General features: G+C 43.2%; 1 protein-coding gene across 4 annotated transcripts; it reads left to right on the plus strand.

Annotated features, from left to right (window-relative positions):
* atl2 (atlastin GTPase 2) lies at positions 1-19,423 on the plus strand. 4 transcript variants are annotated; one of them, XR_004828793.2, is made up of 14 exons: positions 3-180; positions 6,159-6,526; positions 13,210-13,353; positions 13,516-13,620; positions 13,807-13,857; positions 13,969-14,025; positions 14,140-14,232; positions 14,693-14,831; positions 15,027-15,154; positions 15,268-15,324; positions 15,441-15,512; positions 15,584-16,015; positions 17,756-18,009; positions 18,237-18,369. XR_004828793.2 is itself a non-coding variant. In XM_035795194.2 (13 exons), the coding sequence occupies exons 1-13, from the start codon at positions 102-104 to the stop codon at positions 18,348-18,350; spliced, it is 1,833 nt and encodes a 610-aa protein (XP_035651087.1). In that variant the 5' UTR covers positions 1-101; the 3' UTR covers positions 18,351-19,423. The 4 variants fall into 4 exon arrangements, 3 of the variants coding, with proteins under 3 accessions (XP_035651087.1, XP_035651079.1, XP_035651070.1); XM_035795194.2 differs by lacking the exon at positions 17,756-18,009 and having other exon boundaries at positions 1-180; positions 6,165-6,526; positions 18,237-19,423; XM_035795186.2 differs by lacking the exon at positions 17,756-18,009 and having other exon boundaries at positions 6-180; positions 13,213-13,353; positions 18,237-19,423.

Raw genomic sequence — 19,423 nt, forward strand, 5'->3', positions numbered from 1 at the left:
GCGGATAACCATCAGGCAACGGGAACTTCCTAAAAGAAAGCAGCGAAACTGGGTTCTTTGACGTCAGCTACGTGTGACTATTTCAATTTAAACAGGACAAGATGGCGGAGGTGAGATTGAGCGGGCTGAGTAAGAGGAATCATTTCGAACAAAACCACAAAAGACACGTCTTTGACGAAGGTAACGTTTTATATAACAAGAAAATATGGAGTTGGATATGTGCTTGAGACTGACGAACTGAATCTACCTCGTTTGGCGTTGCTTCTCCTGTGTGTCGCAACCTCCAGTAGCCAAGCTATGTTTTTACTTTTCAGGGACCCTGCCAGTGAAAGGTGTATTGTGTAGCTTAGCTGGCTAGCTATTTCGTCCCCGCTTGTGCAGACCAGCCGTCACTCACCTCACCTGGCCTGGTCCGTCATTTCAGACTGCGCGTGTTGCCCGCTGTTCCGTGGTTCAGCCCCAGACATTGGGGTACTTTTTGCACGTCATACGAGAGTTGTAATTGACATGCATCTATGGTTGTAGGGACATGTGTTGGCTAAATACTGTAACGTTATCGAACCAGCTGTCACTAACAGTTTCCTTGCAGCAAGCCCTCTCGAAAACCGTTTTCAGCGGTTAGTTTCGCTGGGGTTCAACGTTTATAAACGTCAATCATCACTTGCAAAGCCGTTTTCAAAATATACTGCCCGTATCTTTCATATCAGTAGGATAACAATATACAATTAATGTAGCAGAAACATACCCTGTGTGCCTCCAGTTGAACTACACTTCTTCCCCAGTTACAACAGTTACACACGCCCCGACTTTCCGACCTGAACATCACTGACTTTATTAAAATATATATTTTTAACCTAGTTGTTTTTCTTGAAAAGCACCATGACCATCCGATGCAGGTACCATCAGACCAGTATAATAAAAAAGCAAATTATTTCAACTTATACTCAGCTGTGCATTGCAAGTGCTACACCAACTGATCGATTTTGTTATCATAGCTTGAGTTTTGAAATCTGATCTGAGAAGAACGATATTGTCAGGCCAGGCATATAGCCAATATGATGTGATAATGTATTAGGCCTGTATGCTGCACAGAACTGAACTGTTTTAATTAGATTAATGTCAAAATTGAAGACTAGTTAAAAAAAATTGAATGGTAGATCTGTTTGCTTTTTGACTGCAAAAGTCATCTTTACACAGGTTGGTGAACACTTGTCTGAGGCTTGATTATGTCATACTCGAGGAACTGTTTGTTAGGAGAGGAAAGGTAGTTAGTGCCTGTTGTGCACCGCAACATCGACCACCTCGCCCTAGAGTCAAAATGTTTACACTATTGAAACGTAATTGTATAAAACCTGGATGTGTTTATTGAGGCATGTCTTACTGTGTTCCGACCACAGGCATGTTAATAGGATTATTTGAACACTTCCTCACCATTGACGCCAGTATTTCTCATCTTCTCAACATTCTTTCGTTGTCCAGCAGCCAAAGACACACTCCTAGTCATATGAACAACCCATGGTAGTTGCATCTTTATATCTTCCCATTTTTAACATTTAGAAATTATATTTTCATCTCTCATGAAACAGTTGTGGTGCGCATTTGAGAACGGTGTTTTCCCGCCAGTTGCATTTTGGAACCTTCACGCTTAGCCAGCCGTGTGCATTGCTGCCCTTATAATGTATTTATTTATTTTAAGCTAAATATTTTGATCTGTTGCATCAGCCTCATTGCTTTTAAATATATTTTTGATATACTGTGGTTGTATTCATTTGGGATCTGTCCCAGAGTCTGGAATATTTATAAGTACAAAAGTTGACCTATTCTATATGAGGATAGTAGACTGACATTAGGCTGCTGCTTTTGATGTTCATTACTCTTGTTTGCTGACAATGTGGACAGCTCTTCTGTCTTCAATATGTGCCTCGGAAATCGATAAGGACGCACGCCGTTGCATCACCGACGTGTCGGTCTTTACTATTAGCCTACTTCGAAGCTGTGCCTGTGAGAATGACCCGATCACATGACTGGCATTGGCTAATAAGATTTGAGATCTGAGAGAACATGATGCTGCTTTTCGACAAGGGCCGCAAAAACGTCCTACCAGTCGACATAACAGGACAAGAAAGATGGTGATGGCACGACGCTATGCGCTGCTATGGTGATTTCAGTAAACACAGTGCAAATCAACATCCAGTAGAAAACAACGCTACAGCAAAAGTTAAAATATTTAAACTCTGGCGGCAAGTCCCATCTACCTTAGCGTCTGACTGCATTTACCGCCAGCCTCAACGGCATTTGCTGTCATGCTCTAATTGAAAACAATGACATCCCTCTTCAGGCTAGCTTGGCACAACAAGCTTTCTTTTCTTGCTAGCTAACATTTTCTAGTTATTAACTCTGCTGTTTGGGATATTTAAAAGTGGGGTTTTATTAGTTTGAACTCCTTTTTGATTTAGACAACTAGGCATTCTTAAGTTATTTGTGTAAAGTTGGGGACACTGGCTTTTCTTTGAATCTAATGTTCCCCTCTTGAAATAGCCAGTGACAACTTTAGTCTTCTTGCAGTGCAACTGAAACCCAGTTCAACTAGGCCTAATGTTAACTGGTCACCAGAGTAGGCTTAATATATAGAAAAGGAACATCTTTGCTCCTCTGGTTTTGCATGCCCATTCTGTGTCCTTGCGTCAGATTCCTTGATTGAAGCAAGGAGAAAACAACATCAGATGCGTTTTCTCTCCCCCTCAGGTGTAACGGCTGTCATCTCTATTGTAACGTGATAGATGTGTAGCCTTAACTACATTTTCTCAGCTGTTCTAATCTATTGGTTACACATGGGGAAAATTCCTTTCAACCCTACCTAACATCTTTCTCACTGAACAGCAGTCACAATCTGACACAATTATTTGTGTACCAATGTTAATGTGTACAGAAATCAGTCAGCAGGAAAATGGAAGATTCTGAAGAGAACCCAGGTTATTTGACATTTCAGTAATGTGTGTCTCTTAAATCCTTTTATCCTTGTGACATGCCACTTGTATAAGTGCAAAATACAGCTGGCTTTGTTTGTTGCAATAGTTAACACTCACTGGGGCTCCTTGGGTTACAGGAGCTTCATTTTATAAGCTTTGCGTACGTATAAAATATAGCCCAAATTGGCGCATGCACATTTTTCACGCAAAAGTTGGCTTTTATAACAATTTAACTTGAAGTGAGAATGTGCTCACCTCACCGCAAACTTTAGACCATGCGTATGCACATCTGCTAGTGGTTGAAATATTGTATTTCGTGTTGGAAAGTAAGTATTTTTGTGCAAATGGGGGATATGATAGATTATTCATTAAAAAAATAAAACAAGAATGCAGTTGAGCATTTACCCTCCTTGACTCTGGTCCAGAGAGGGAGTAGTCTCCTGGAGTTGGCACCAGTCCTTAGTGTTGCCAAAAAGGAGAGTGGGACTGGGGTTTTGCGTTGTATGAAATGTTCCTTTCCTCTGAAGAAAATTCCCACAGACCCGTGGCTAGGTGTGTTGTCGTGGCTTCTCAAGGCTTCAGATGTAGTAAAGGGTTCAGATACTGAACTGAGATGTAGACCTCCACTGCCTGCATACATGGCCTGCCAATAGACCCTGATCAGGGCGGATACGATGCAACAGGAGAGAACTGTGGAAAGATACAAGTAATGATAAGCCTGCACATTTTTGGATACGTCTCAGTTTGCTCAAAGGTAGAAGGGATTGGACTGTGTATTAGCCTAACCTCTAGCTTCCCTCGGCAGCACTCGCAGTAAATGGTTTCTTCCCATCAGCCCTATAGGAATTCTCAACAGCCCAGTCCCTGTAGAGTAGTGAATGTTTTGTCTATCTCCTATGACAGCATTGGCACTTCATTCTGCTGACTAAAGCTACTTATTCCACTGCCTTGATAGATACATAGAGGGGCCTAATCCTTGATCATGACTCGGTTACATTACTCAAGTCATTGGACGAAGGCGTCTTCTATAGGGGGGAGTTTTGTTAAGAGCTGCGACGCTCGGTCTGAACATTAACACGCATCACCTGTGCTAATTGGCGATCTGCTTTTCTGAGCACCTGTGTGTAAACCGAAGACAGACACCACAGACGTGTGGTCACTGAAAAATACTGTTGACTTGCATCTGCTAAAACTGTACTTTTCATTTGTGAAATTATTTTGTTGTTGATATGAGTGTAGAGGGATTTGTTTGTGTTCTGAGTTGGTGTTCTGTAGTTTAGCTTCTTGTGTGTGGAAGTGTTGTGTGGGAGATTCAAATGCATCATGACATCAGTTTTTTTTAACTACTAATATTGTACACCAAGTGTTTTTGTATATCAGCAGCATAGAAAACTAAAAAACGGCTACCAAAACTCAAACCAGCCACACAAATCATATTCAAGTCAATAGAACACCTATCATCACACACATTGTATAGACTCACTGTACAGCTAAGAATCAACGTTGTCCAAGTCATTGATCGTATTTATAAAAAATTACAGCAATTGAGAATCATAATTTTAGATGGTGAATTCGGCTGTTTTTGTCTTCCATAGCCAATTCACCCTTTAAACAGAATATGTAGGGTCCTTTGAGTAACGTTAGGGTCCTTTATTCCAATATTGGGCTAAGAGGTGCATGTTTGGGTTATCCTTTTAAGCTGGGCTGACGCAGGATGTTAAGTACTGTCGTTTTATATGTGAATTAAGTTCAGAGCAGTCTGGCAACAAGTTAGATGGCTTTACCCGATTCTCCCAGCGAGTCTTCTATTTCTCATCCTGACCCGCTATCATGCTACTCTGCATGTGTTGCAGGTGATTATTAATCAGACTGGTGTTAATTGCTTGTCTGCCCATGTGTGGAAATACTGAGGTGTCAGGAGCTGGAGCTTTTGTCCTGACTTGTTTGTATATAAATTCAGCTTTACTGTCACAGAGGCTAAAAAACCAACTCTGTGATATGGATGTCTGTCTAGCTGTAGAATACATTCATAAAACCACTGTTAGTCTCTGGCTTATTGTTTGGTGTGATTTTAGTGTCTTGTTTTTTTTTTTTGTACAGCGTTGTTTATCTAGTGGTCTCAAACCCACAGTGAATGCTGTCTGTTGGCAGACGAGACAGTCATTATACCAGAATCAGCAGGATGCCTCTTCGGTGTAAGCTCTGCTCCGGAGAATGCTCTGCAGAATGCTGTCCTGTTCTCTCATACCTTCTGTTCGGCAAACCCTCTCCTGGCATCAGCCATAGTTCCCAGTCAGCCCACTGCTGTTCGGCAGAGGACAGCCCAGCACCCAGCGTTCAAACCTGCCTTACACCAAATCCTCACTCTGAGCTTTGGATGGGGTTGTTATTAGGTATGATGGTTTTTCTTCGTGTTCAAATCACACACGTCTTGTAAGACTGTCAGCTCTGAGGAAAATGTCAATGGGCAGATTGACGTTTTCCTTGGAGTCTTGCTTGGTGTTTTTTGTCTAATTGCGATGGCAGTTGTAGGATGCTTGTTTGCATGAGCACTAGCAGTCCCAATTACCTGTCATACCAGTTCCCAGGGTGTTGGTTTAGGTGTTTGTCTACTGTGATAAAGTGACGTCTCTGCTGTAGAGCGATTCCCACACGTTTCTAGAAAGGGAATGCCTTCCATTAAACACCCTTTCCGGGAAATATTAAAAGGTAAAACTGAAAGCTGTTTGAAATACTTTCCTTTTGTGACGTTGATCTCCCTGAGGTCATAGCCTTGATACATAAAATATATTGCGTAGTGTAGGTGCTATAGACACGGGGCCAAATATGAAGGCCTAGTACATTCATCTCACAATACCCCTGGCTTTTGTCTCCCTTTTGCCAATACGTTTCCTAATACCCAAGTGTGTGCAGTGCAGGCCTGTGGCATTGTACTGGCAGCATGCAACAAATACCATGGCCAGGAATTGCCATGGAATGTTCAATAATATGGAAAATGTCTTGGTGATTTGAAGTTCAGATGCTGGACTCCTCTAAGATAAGACTAATGACAGACTTTTTTTGAGAGGACCGACTACACTTCTCTCTGAAACCTTTCCTTGTGATGTGTAAAGTTTAAACTACGCCATGTGCACTGTTGACCTCTCCCTGCTCTTAACAGCATGAAACCTGTGTGTCCTGTTCTGTCAGGTGCAGGTGGTGTGGAGGATGTTCCTTTGTCCCTGCCAGATCGGAGGCCTCATTCCAGGATAGCGCCTCGGGCAGAGGCTGACAGCGAAACAGACGAGTGGGAACAGGCCCCAGAGCTGAGTCATGTTAAGGAGCAGCCAATTGAAGAGGAGCCTGTGGTGGGGTTGGCCGAGAAGGCTCGGCCCATCCAGATAGTCCTGGCCCACGAGGACGACCACAAATTTGAGCTGGACACTGAGGCCCTGGAGAAGCTCCTACTGCAGGAGGATGTCAGAGACCTCAATGTGGTGGTGGTGTCTGTTGCCGGGGCCTTCCGCAAGGGCAAGTCCTTCCTGCTGGACTTCATGCTCCGATACATGCTCAACCAGGTATAACCAGGTTCACACTTATATCTACAATACATACAATTCACTGTATTTATGTAGAATACTGATATTTCTGACCATGTGACCTGACCTGGAAAATAACTCTGGCCCTACTTCTAGATTATGCTAAATAAACTCAGGGCAGATCTGGTTGAAGATTTTGTTAAGCAAGGACCAATTTAACAACTTTATTGATGCTGCTAGCAAGTGCTTTTAACCACAGTTCACAGCGAAAAGACAATCTATTTTCAAGTCATTAACATAACCCCGAGGGTAGTGTGAATTAAAACGTATTATGTAACGCTGCTCACCTTCTCAGGGTCGTCTCTCGGTTGTCGGTTCAATACTAACATTTGTAAAGAAGTTTGGTGGTCCTGAATAAACCCTTTATTAGAGTCCTGTATTCCCAGATTAATGAGACACTTACACACCTTATTGTCTGCTGCACATAATGTCCATCTAGTGGTTTATAAAACCGCTGTAAAGGAAAGTCATCTAATGGCTCTACATGGATATTATTTTTAAAAATGTTTTTTTTTAAAAATCCATTGGGATTAATTTAGTGGTGTGAAATTCCTTCAGGCTCTTTACTTCCCACAAAATACATCTTCCATTTCTAGACTGCTAGATTATCGCTATCTTCATGTCATTTCAAAAACACTATATATAAAAATGGATGTGGACACCCCTTTTAAAATGAGTGGGTTCGGCTATTTCAGCCACATGCGTTGCTGACAGGTGTATAAAATCGAGCACACAGCCATGCAATCTTCATAGACATTGAAAAATATTGGCAGTAGAAGGCCTTACCGACAAGCTCACTGACTTTCAGGTGGCACTGTCATAGGATGCCAAATTTCTGCCCTGCTAGAGCTGCCCCGGTCATCTGGAAGTGCACAATTAGGAGCAACAACGGCTCAGCCGCAAAGTGGTAGACCACAGAGTGCTGAAGTGCATAGCACGTAAAAATCGGTTGTCCTTGGTTGCCGCACTGACTACAGAGTTCCAAACGGCCTCTGGAAGCAACTTCAGCACAATAAATTTGTCGGGAGCTTCATGAAATGGGGGTTCCATGGCCGAGCAGCTGCACACAAGTCTAAAATCACCATGCACAATGCCTGGCTCTGGCTGGAGTTGTGTAACACTCCCTGCCAGTGGACTCTGTAGCAGTGGAAGTGCGTTCTCTGTTTTGATGCTTCATCTGGCAGTCCGACAGACAAGCTGTTACTCACTGTTAATTATTTATCCAATTTACACATACCAACATGTACAAATGATCTTGACTAACCAGTACCCCTGCATATTGACTCTGTATCGGTACCCCCCTGCTATTGATAGTTTATTTAATTTAAAAAATATATTTTCTTTACCATTTTTTAAAACTGCATTATTGGTTAAGGGCTTGTAAGTAAGCATTTCACGGTAAGGTATACACTAGTTGTATTCAGTACATGTGACAAAACATTTGATTTGAAGCTGCCTCACACTCAATGTCACTGTAGACTCCTGCTAGATTCCCTGCCTGCCTGGGTCTGTTCATCTCAAGTCTGAGACACTGACTGAGCTGAGGACAGAAGTAAAGTCTGAAAAAACGGCTCACAGTGGGCTCAGAGGAGCAGTGATTGAGTGCATCGTCATCTCAAAGAAACAAGCAATCTCATCCAGGGTCAGGTTTTCAGGATTGCTTTGTGTTGCACTAGTTCTAGTCCAGAATGACCTGAAAGAACTGCAGAGATCATTGAGTGTCCCCCATGTTATTCTCCAGCAGGTTATAACCTTTAGATTAATCATTTAATTTCCTCCTGGTGTCTGCACATCTGTGCTCTTTTTACAGCCTAGAATTTGAACACTCCATTCCAGTCACGTTTCCTGCTGGAGAGAGTCTGCTCTTCCGTGTGTGTGGCAGTTAGATTGACTGACTGGACTGGTTGACATACAGAGGGAGGAGACCGAGAGACAATAGAACTAAAGCTTGTTATCTAAAGTCTGCTCTTGCATACACTGTAATATCCTTGTTTAATTGCACTGTAGGATCTCTTTTTAACCCTCGCGTCAATATCTGCGGTCCTGTGGAAATCACAGGGGGGCACACAATGCAAATAATCCGGGTAGGCATTTGATTACCGGTTCGGGAGTCTTATGGCTTGGGGGTAAAAACTGTTGAGAAACTGTTTTGTCATAGACTTGGCACTCCGGTACCGCTTGCTATGTGGTAGAGAGAACAGTCTTGACCATTTTTAGGGCCTTCTTCTGACACGGCCTGGTGTCGAGGTCCTGGATGGCAGGCAGCTTAGCCCCAGTGATGTTCTGGGCTGTACGCACTACCCTCTGTAGTGTCTTACGGTCAGAGGCTGAGCAATTGCTGTACCAGGCAGTGATGCAACCAGTCAGGATGTTCTCGATGTTGCAGCTGTAGAACCATTTGAGGATCTCAGGACCCATGGCAAATCTTTTCAGTCTCCTGAGGAGGAATAGGTTTTGTCATGCCCTCTTCACGACTGTCTTGGTGTGTTTGTACCAGTCTAGTATGTTGATGTCGACACCGAGGAACTTGAAGCTCTCAACCTATTCCACAACTGCTCTGTCGATGAGATTGGGGGCGTGCTCGGTCCTCCTTTTCCTGTAGTCCACAATCATCTCCTTAGTCTTGGTTACATTGAAGGATAGATTGTTATTCTGGCACCACACGGCCAGGTCTCTGACTTCCTCCCTATAGTCTGGTCGTTGTCTGATCAGGCCTACCACTGTTGTCGTCTGCAAACTTAATGATGGTGTTTGAGTCGTGCCTGGCCATGCAGTCGTGGGTGAACAGGGAGTACAGGAGGAGACGGAGCATGCACCCCTGGGGAGCTCCAGTGTTGAGGATCAGCATGGCAGATGCGTTGCTACCTACCCTCAACACCTGGGGTGGCCCATCAGGAAGTCCAGGATCCAGTTGCAGAGGGAGGTGTTTAGTCCCAGGATCCTTAGCGATGCACTTCTTCTAATTGGCATAATACAAAAATCAGTTTATTAACCTAGTTTTTTTAAATTTTTTTTTTTTTTTTTGCATAGGTGCCCACAAGCCGCACAACTTGTCTGAAAATAGCCCAGTACCAGTTATAAAAATATGGAGGCGTGTGTTTTCCTGATCTTTCATATCTGAAGATATTTGTAACTAAACCAAGATGGTTAATCTGTGTTTACAGTAGGAGCAAATTAAGCAGTGTTAAGCATAGTGGGCAGAACAAGCAAGATGGGCCAAGCACGAGCTAGCACATTGTTGCGGCTGGCTTCTGGAATGGATGCGCGCTGTGTTAAGAAGCAGTGCGGCTTGGTTGAGTTGTGTTTCGGAGGACGCGTGGCTTTCGACCTTAGTCTCTCCCGAGCCCGTACGGGAGTTGTAGTGATGAGACAAGATAGTAACTAATAACAATTGGATACCACGAAATTGGGGAGGAAAGGGGGTAAAAATAAAAAAAACGGAAAACTAGTGCGTCAATATGTATTCACCCCCTTTGTTAAATAATATCTGGTGCAACCTTCAGAAGTCACAATTAGTTCGATTTCACATGTTCTGTCTCTCTCAGCAAAAAACAAATGACCCTGTCTTTCAAATAATTTGTAAAAATCCAAATATCTTAATTGTGAAGGGTTTAAACACTGCCCATGCTTGTTCAATGAATCAAACAATTAATGAACATGCACTTGTGGAACGGTCATTACGACCCTAACAGCTTACAGACGGTAGGCAATTAAGGTCACAGTTATGAAAACTTAGGACACTGAAGAGGCCTTTCTACTGACTCTGGAAAAGCACCAAAATAAATGTGGTACCCTTCCTGCAGGCTGACATGACCCTCCAGCATGACAATGCCACCACGCACAGAACGAGTAGTATGGCTGATTCTCCTGCAAGAAAGGAATGTCAGTGTTCTGCCATGGCCAGTGAAGAGCCCGGATCTCAATCCCACGTCTGGCTAGGGCCGTCCCCCCAGAAATGTCCGGGAACTTGTAGGGTCCTTGGTGGAAGAGTGGGGTAACATCTCACAGCAAGAACTGGCAAATCTGGTGCAGTCCATGAGGAGATTAAGCACTGCTGTACTTAATGCAGCTGGTGGCCACACCAGATACTGACTTTTTATTTTCCCTCCACCCCTTTGTTCAGGGACACATTATTCCATTTCTGTTAGTCACATGTCTGTGGAACTTGTTCAGTTTGTCTGTTGAATCTTATGTTCATACAAATATTTACACATGTTAAGTTTGCTGAAAATAAACGGTTGCCAGTGAGAGGATGTTTCTTTTTTTGCTGAGTTCATGTATATATCTATGTTCTGAAAGGCCCCAGAGTCTGCAACACCACTAAGCAAGGCACACCACCAATCAAGCAGCACCATGAAGGCCAAGGACCTCTCCAAACAACTGGTCAGGGACAAAGTTGTGGAGAAGTACAGATCAGGGTTGGGTTATAAAAAGAAATATCTGAACAGCCCACGGAGAAGATTAAATCCATTATTCAAAAATTGAAAGAATATGGCACCACAGCAACCTACCAAGAGGGCCACCCACCACAACTTACAGACCAGGCAAGGAGGGCATTAATCAGAGGCAACAAAGGGACCAAAGATAACCCTGAACATGTTTGATGTTTTCCAAAAGCCATGTGGGAGACTGCCCAAATGCATGGATGAAGGTACTCTGGCCAGATGAGACACACATTTAGCTTTTTGGCCATCAAGGAAAACTCTGTCTGGCGCAAACCCAACACCTCTCATCACCCTGAGAACGCCATCCCCACAGTGAAGCATAGTGGCAGCATCATGCTGCAGGGATGTTTTTCATCAGCGGGGACTGAGAATCTGGTAAGGAATGATGGATGGCCCTAAATACAGGGAAATTCTTGAGGGGAAACTTATTTCAGTCTTCCGGAGACTTGAGACTGGGACGGAGGTTCACCTTCCAGTAGGACAATGACCCTAAGCAGAGTGCTAAAGCATCACTCGAGTGGTTTAAGGGAAAACATTTTAAATGTCTTGGAATGGCCCAGTCAAAACCCAGACCTCAATCCAATTGAGAATCTGTGGTATGACTTAGATTGCTGTACACCAGCAGAACCCATCCAATTTGAAGGCGCTGGAGCAGTTTTGCCTTGAATGGGCAAAAGTCCCAGTTGCTAGATGTACGAAGCCTATAGAGACATACCCCAAGAGACTTGTAGCTGTAATTGCTGCAAAAGTTGGCTCTACAAAGTATTGACTTTGGGGGAGTGAATAGTTATGCACGCTCAAGTTGTCTGTTTTTGTCTTATTTTCTTGTGTTTCTCAAAGATTTTGCATGTTGTGTAAATCAAATGATACAAACCCCTCAAAAAAAATATTTTTAATTCCAGGTTGTAAGGCAACAAAATAGGAAAAATGCCAAGGAGGGTGAATACTTTCGCACGCCATTGTAGATTTCAAATGGATGCTTTAGCATTATAGCCCTGTGACATGGCTGGGTTACCCCTTTTGTCTATGGTATACATCTCAGATATAGTACACACTTCAAAACAAACTTCCTTTTAGAATATATCTTTTTTTGACTTCTGTTTTTCCGTACATGAATCTGTTATTCAATGCGTTGTGCTAATAGCAGTGAGGCTGAATGTTTAATCAAATAATTGTATGCATTTTCTATCTACTTAAAGGGGTCCTAAAAATTCAAAATCTTCCAAATCTTATGTCTAAATGTTCCTTGGTCATACCATCTTAAAACAATTCCGTGTGTTAGCTTAGAAGGGGTAACACTGGGCCGCATACTCTTGTCATACCAAGGAGCTACAGTTTTGTATAATTAGTTACTTTGTCAGTCAAATCACATTGTAAGCCTACTACTCCTGCAACATTGCATTACTCTTCCATTTTCTACAGGGATTTGTCGGCACTTGTAGAGTAACATGCACACTTCTAATGGCCTTGTTTTCATAACAGCAACTGTTATCCTGTTGGTGTTCTTCAGACGTAAGTTTTTTTTATTATTTTATTTTATATTTTTATTTTTGCACCGGGTTTCAAATGAATTCCATGGAAGGCCTAGTGTCTATTTTTTTTTTAATACTTAAGACCTAGACAACCAGGTCAAATCAAATGTTATCACATGTGCCGACTACATCCGGTGTAGACCATACCGTGAAATGCTTACATACCAGCCCTTAACCAACAATGTAGTTAAGAAAATGCCGTAAGAATAACAAAGAGCAGCAGTAAATAACAATAGCGGGGCTATATACAGGGGGTACCGGTACAGAGTCATTGTGCGTGGGCACAGGTGTCGAGGTAATATGTACGTGTAGATAGTTATTAAAGTGAAGGTGAGGAGTTCTTTAATAATTAGTGGACTTAATTCATCAATCAATTACACGGTATGACTGTGGACACTCTGACACATGGCCTAGACTGAACGGAGTCTGACATGTTGCATTCAGCACAGGCTGTTCTGTAAAATTACCCCGATAGCTCAGGCGGACTAGTACTAAGAATGATACTACAGTGACCTCTGGTGGTAATTTGCAAATGCATGTACTAAATTCCTTTTTTATTTATTTTTATTTATAAATCTGTAGGGCTATCACCACTACCTACATGACATACACTTGCCCACAGAAATCAATAACTTATTTATTTGAGGTTTATACCTATGACTGTTTTCTTGTTGTCCTCTCACAGCAGCAGGAGCAGTCAGACTCGTGGGTGGGGGGTGATGATGATCCTCTGACAGGGTTCAGCTGGAGAGGAGGCTGTGAGAGGGAGACCACAGGAATCCAGGTCTGGAGTCAAGTGTTTGTTGTCAACAAGCCAGATGGGAGCAAGGTGAACCTTACTCTGACACACAACCATTGAAATTGAGAGGAACAGTCTTAATATGTTTCATCTTATGTCCATCTCTGCAACTCATATTGGCTGTACTTTAAATGGATTTCCATCATGTCTTGATCATCTAAAGGTGACTTGCAGTATCCTAACCCTCGACAGGTTGCTGTTCTGTTAGTGGACACACAGGGAGCCTTTGACAGCCAGTCCACCATAAAGGACTGTGCAACAGTTTTTGCCCTGAGCACCATGACCAGCTCTGTACAGGTGAGTCTATGGGATGGACCTGCCTGTGACTGAGTTATTAGTGTTTTACTGATTATATACCCAGAAGAGTGCACGCACACACATTGTGCCAGTTGAGTTCCTGATTTGTTCGTTGCTGATTTGAAATGGTATGTTGTCATGAATTGGCTTACGTACAAAATATATTTCATGGTATTGTGTTTTCAGGTGTATAACCTGTCTCAGAATATTCAGGAGGATGACCTTCAGCATCTCCAGGTATGTTTGTCATTCCTCACCTCAATAAGAACGTTACACATTGGTTAGTGTTTGAAAACAATGTTGGTGCTATGATGACTAACATCCATTGTCTTTACTCCATATGTTTAGCTCTTCACAGAATACGGCCGGCTTGCTTTGGAGGAAATCTATCTTAAACCCTTTCAGGTATGTTACTGTCCTGAAAATGGATATGCTTTCTTCAATATACTCAACTGTTTTGACGAGCACATTTGTCCTTTCTGAGCATTGATTCTCAGTAACCCTCTGTTTGTGTTCCAGTCACTCATGTTCCTGATCCGAGACTGGAGCTATCCATACGAACACAACTATGGACTGGAGGGAGGGAACCGCTTTCTAGAGAAGAGACTGCAGGTATGTCTGGATGAGAGAATGAGGCCTGTGAAGGAGAATTTTAAAATGGGCTGCTCCAAATTTAAACATAGTATCTAGTCCAGTGTGGCTTTTCAGGAGAGGAATTTCCACTACAGTTTTGAACAAAATTAGTTTGAATTCAATCTTGAATGAATTGTAATGAGTAATTTTGTTCAGTTTAGCTCTGAATGGAAGGAGACTTGCAGTATCAGTCCTTAGAGGAGGATCTGGAAGTGTAGCTATCATACCACCTTATGCCATGTGTTGGGTAGCATGTAACAGCTGAGCTGTCTTATTGGGTAGCATGTAACAGCTGAGCCTCGTGTATGGAAGCGTTGACTTGTGTTATGTTTGGTATCATGTTCCAATTGGGCCAACGGCCGCTTGTGGGGTAGCATTGGACAGAAGACCAGTGTCTGTCTTGGATATTATGTAACAGCTGTGTCGATTGGTTCTGAAGGTGAAACAGAACCAGCACGAGGAGCTGCAGACCGTGAGGAAACATATCCACTCCTGCTTCTCCAACATCAGTTGCTTCCTACTGCCCCACCCTGGCCTCAAGGTGGCCACCAACCCCATGTTTGACGGAAGATTAAAAGGTGAGGCCTTGCACTACAGAGAATTATCCTTTCCACCCCTGACCCCCGTCCATATGATATCCATCCACCTGACATTATCCCATCCTCAGTGACTCCCTGACCCTTTTCTGAAATACTGAAGTGGAGAGGAAGCTTAGTTAACCCCGGCAGGAGACCGCTCTGGGCTTTACGATGCTTCTGACTGTGTTTGTGTAGACATTGATGGTGACTTCAAGGAGGCGCTGGCCGATCTGGTGCCCTTACTACTGGCTCCTGAGAACCTGGTGGAGAAGGAGATTGGAGGGGCGAAAGTGACCTGCAGAGATCTAGTGGAGTATTTTAAGGCGAGTAAGCGCTCTGCCTCTCCCATGGTGACAGGAATACTGGAAATGCCTGAAAGTATTCTAAAAATGTCTTCGCTTTACAACAAATTCATTTCTCTACATTTATTTCCCAGGCCTATATAAAGATTTATCAAGGGGAGGAGCTTCCTCATCCCAAGTCCATGTTACAGGTATGTATTGGTTTGTTCAACATTGATGTTAATAGTTTTGAGCAAGCCTGTGGAGTCTCTTATTCTGCTCAAACCCTCAGTTTGACTTTGCTCACATTTTCTTCCATGTTACCTAGGCAACGGCTGAAGCCAACAACCTTACAGCAGTTGCTGGAGCAAAAGACATGTACAGCAAAAGCATGGAGATGGTAGGTTTGTTCCCCCCTAGTTTGTCGGTGTAATATTGTTTGATTTCTGAACTGTGGTGTTTTGCCGGTAGGTGTGTGGAGGGGACAAGCCCTACATCGCCCCTGCAGACCTGGAACGTTGCCACGAGGAGGTCAAGGAGTGCTCGTTGCGTCAGTTCCGCTCTGTGAAGAAGATGGGCGGAGAGGACTTCTGCAAGAAATACCAGGAGCAGCTGGAGGGTGAGCTGGATGAGGCCTACTCCAACTTCCACAAGCACAACGAGGGCAAGAACATCTTCTATGCCGCACGCACACCTGCAACGCTGTTCGTCGTCATGTTCGCCACCTACATCGTCTCAGGGCTGACCGGCTTCATTGGCATGAACACTATTGCCATGCTGGCCAACCTGGTCATGGGCGTGGCCCTCATGATGCTCTGCATGTGGGCCTATGTAAAATACTCAGGGGAGTTCAGAGATGTGGGCACCATCATAGACCTGTTGGCAGAGACACTCTGGGAACAGGTGGGTGTTTTCATGTTAAAGATAGAAGTATGGATAAGTGAATTGGAGTACTGTAAGTGTTTTTATTTAGGACGAGTGACTTTGCAGAATTCCTCGTTGTCTCCCCTGTCTGTGACGTTGATTCCCTTCCCTCAGATTCCAGATTTCTAGTGGCCCTCTAGTTCCCAATTGGCCCCGAACTTGATCTAGCTAACAAAATGGCTACATGGACTGAGTTGACCCTTGTATTTTTGTTGTTGCCCTGCCTCTATTCACACATTCAGGACTCTACGCACACACACACTCCCATACAATCATATATGCTACTGCATCTCTCTGTTTAGCCTTGTCACATCACCCCCCTATACATATCTACCTCTAGCTGTCCAGTATCCCTGCACATTGTAAATATAGAATTGGAACTGACCCTGAAAGTATTCAGAACCCCTCACTTTTTACAGATTTTGTTACAATGAAGCCTAATTATAAAATCAATTTAAAAAATAAATAAAACATCCTCACTCTACAAACAATACCCCAATAATGTCAAAGCAAAAACCGGTTTAGAAGTTTTTACAAAATGTATTAAAAATAAAGTCTTCACATAAGTATTCAGACCCTTTGCAATAGGACTTGAAATTGAGCTCAGGTGAATCCTGTTTCCATTGATCATCCTTAATCTTTATACGACTTGATTAGAGTCCACCTGTGGTAAATTCAATTGATTGGACATTAGTTGGAAAGGGGCACATCTGTCTATTTAAGGTCCCACAGTTGGCAGTGCATGTCCATGCAAAAACCAAGCCATGAGGTCGGTGAAATTGTCCATAGAGCTCTGAGACAGGATTGTCGAGGCACAGATCTAAAACATTGCAGCATTGAAGGTCCCTAAGAACACCGTGGCTTCCATTTATGAATGATGGAGGAAGTTTGGAACCACCAAGGCTCTTCTTAGAGCTGGCCGCCCAGCCAAACTGAGCAATCGGGGGAGAAGGGCCCTGGTCAGAGAGGTGACCAAGAACACAATGGTCACTCTGACAGAGCTCATCTCTGGAGATGGTTGTTCTTCTGGAAGTTTTTCTATCTCTGCAGCACTCTCAACAATCAAGCCTTTTATGGTAGTGGCCAGACGGAAGCCACTCCTGAGTAAAAGGCACATGACAGCCTGCTTGGAGTTTGCCAAAAGGCACCTAAAGGACTCTGACCATGAGAAACAAGATTCTCTGCTCTGATGAAACCAAGATTTAACTCTGCCCTTAATGCTAAGTGTCACGTCTCGAGGAAACCAGGCACTGCTCATCACATGGGGGGGGGGCAATTTAATCAATTTTAGAATAATTTTAGAATAAGGCTATATCGCAACAAAATGTGGGAAAAAATGGGGTCTGAATACTTTATGGCTTACTACTTTTTTTTATTAACTTTGTTTTTTTGTACTTTATTGGTTACTGCATTGTTGGGTATAGAGCTTGCAAGAAACACATTTAAGTATACTTGTGCATGTGAGGTTAACTGTCTTTCTTTACTATCCAATCAGCCTTCAGCCTGCCCTTTCCCTGTCCAATCAGCTGGTGATCTGTTTTCTTCTTTAATCTGATCTTGCTCTCCCTCTCCTCTCTGCCTCACAGAGGACTTCCAGAAAGGTGAGGTGGAGGTTTCCCTTCCTGCCCATGTTCCTGGTGCAGTTCAGTGTACTCTTTGTGTTTGGTTGTCTCTGCTGACGTTGCTCTTCTCTGCTAATTCCTTACCTCCCGTCTCCAGGTGCTTTCCAAACTCTTCGAGTCAACCAAGAATCAAATCGAAAGGAGCTTTTTCCTACCAGCAGCACAGAGAAAGAGACTATCCTCAAACAACAATGACAAGACTGACTGACTAACTAGCCTTTCTGGCTAGCTGCTTGGCTCTTTATTTCCAAATGCATCTGCATTCCGCTCTTGTCATTCCTTGTGGCCTATGGGGCTGGTCTTAATTATAGGGATGCTGTCTGCCTGGTTCACCCTACATGTAGAGCGCAGGTTGGCACTCTACCTACTCTTCTGATTGTAAATACAGCATAAATCATCTTGACACTTCATAGATTTTTTTTCAGTTGAATTCTTGTTTTAAACGATCATTGTTTTCGGTCTGCATGTTGGATGGTAAATATTTTCTCGCTCCTTTCTTTCGCTCCCTTTGTCCTTATTGTCATGTTCTTTTCTATTGATTTTGATTGTCATGTCCCCCTGTGCTCTCTCCTCTCCAGGTGTTGAAGCCTCTGAGTGAGCAATATATGGAGGATAACGTTAGACAGACTGTGGTCAACTCCATCAGAGCCAGTCTGACAGAACAGGTCACGCAGCACGTCAAGTCACACTGACCCCCCCTGCCATCCGCTCACCCACTCAGTGTGTTAAGTCCTAGAACTGTGCAAACCAAAGTATCGCCAGCCTCGTCTGCTGTAGTGTCCTGTATTACTGCTGGCTTCTCGATCAGATCCCTTCTGTTGGGAGGTGGACAATCAGTGAGTTAAGTGGAGTTGCTAGTCTTCTCCTGCCTTTACCAAAATTGGACCCATTTCTCAAATGTGCCATTTTGTAGATGCAACCCCACCCCCACCCAGGATTTTAAATTGTGAAGAGTTGTCAGTTTTGCTGGCCCGGTTTTAGTTTCTAATACTGTAATTAAACTGATTGCAGTTGCTTTGGTTTCAAGGGAAATTCAGGGAAATGCAGCTCTGACGCTGTGCCTTTGGAAGCAAGCTGAACTATCTGCATGGTCATATACTGTAGCCAAGCCAGTCTGTTCCTCCCTCTCCTGATATTGTTTGGTTTTTAACTGGTGGATTTAGGAAGCATTTGAGCCTCATTGTTAAGGTCCTGAACTTGCTTTAGTGTCTACCTACCAGTATTATCCACTGCATGGTATTAGGTCAACATAGCATAGTGCTAGAATAGGGTCCTAGAGTTCAAGCTATTGGTTAGCGGGGAAGTATTCAGACTAAAACCCACCAGTATAGTGGGAGTGATCAAAGGTATTGCAAATCTAGCATGTTTTTCTCTTAATACAGCACTGATCATTTATGCCAACGCCCTAGTACAAATTCCATCCACAGCTGTCTCGCCTAGGAACGTGCCAGTTTGTACAGTCTTTTGTTTTACAAATAAGGCATGATGTTTTTGACATTGCAACTTTATATACATTTTTCTGGTGTTATGGCCTAAAAGTGACTTATGGAATGTTTTGTGATTGGTCTTGCATGTAAAATTGTGTATATTCTTTCTACTATACCAGTATGTAAACAAACTAGAGGCTAGAGCACTTCAATTCCACCTCGGACAACGCTTTCTGGAATTTGAGTGGGCCGAATGTCTTCTTGCATTTTAAATTCACTGTAATTTATTTTTCAATAATGAGTACATTGACCTTAATGATTAAAATCAATATACTGTT

The sequence above is a fragment of the Oncorhynchus keta genome, chromosome 2 (genome assembly GCF_023373465.1).
Source record: "Oncorhynchus keta strain PuntledgeMale-10-30-2019 chromosome 2, Oket_V2, whole genome shotgun sequence".
Classification (NCBI taxonomy): Eukaryota; Metazoa; Chordata; class Actinopteri; order Salmoniformes; family Salmonidae; genus Oncorhynchus; species Oncorhynchus keta.

Excerpts from the sequence above, each read along its gene's own strand:
- atl2 (XM_035795177.2), top strand. The coding sequence starts at position 102 with ATGGCGGAGGTGAGATTGAGCGGGCTGAGTAAGAGGAATCATTTCGAA. Across the intron at positions 13,621-13,806 it reads CCATGACCAGCTCTGTACAG|GTGTATAACCTGTCTCAGAA; the intron begins GTGAGTCTATGG and ends TTGTGTTTTCAG. Across the intron at positions 15,325-15,440 it reads ATCCCAAGTCCATGTTACAG|GCAACGGCTGAAGCCAACAA; the intron begins GTATGTATTGGT and ends CATGTTACCTAG.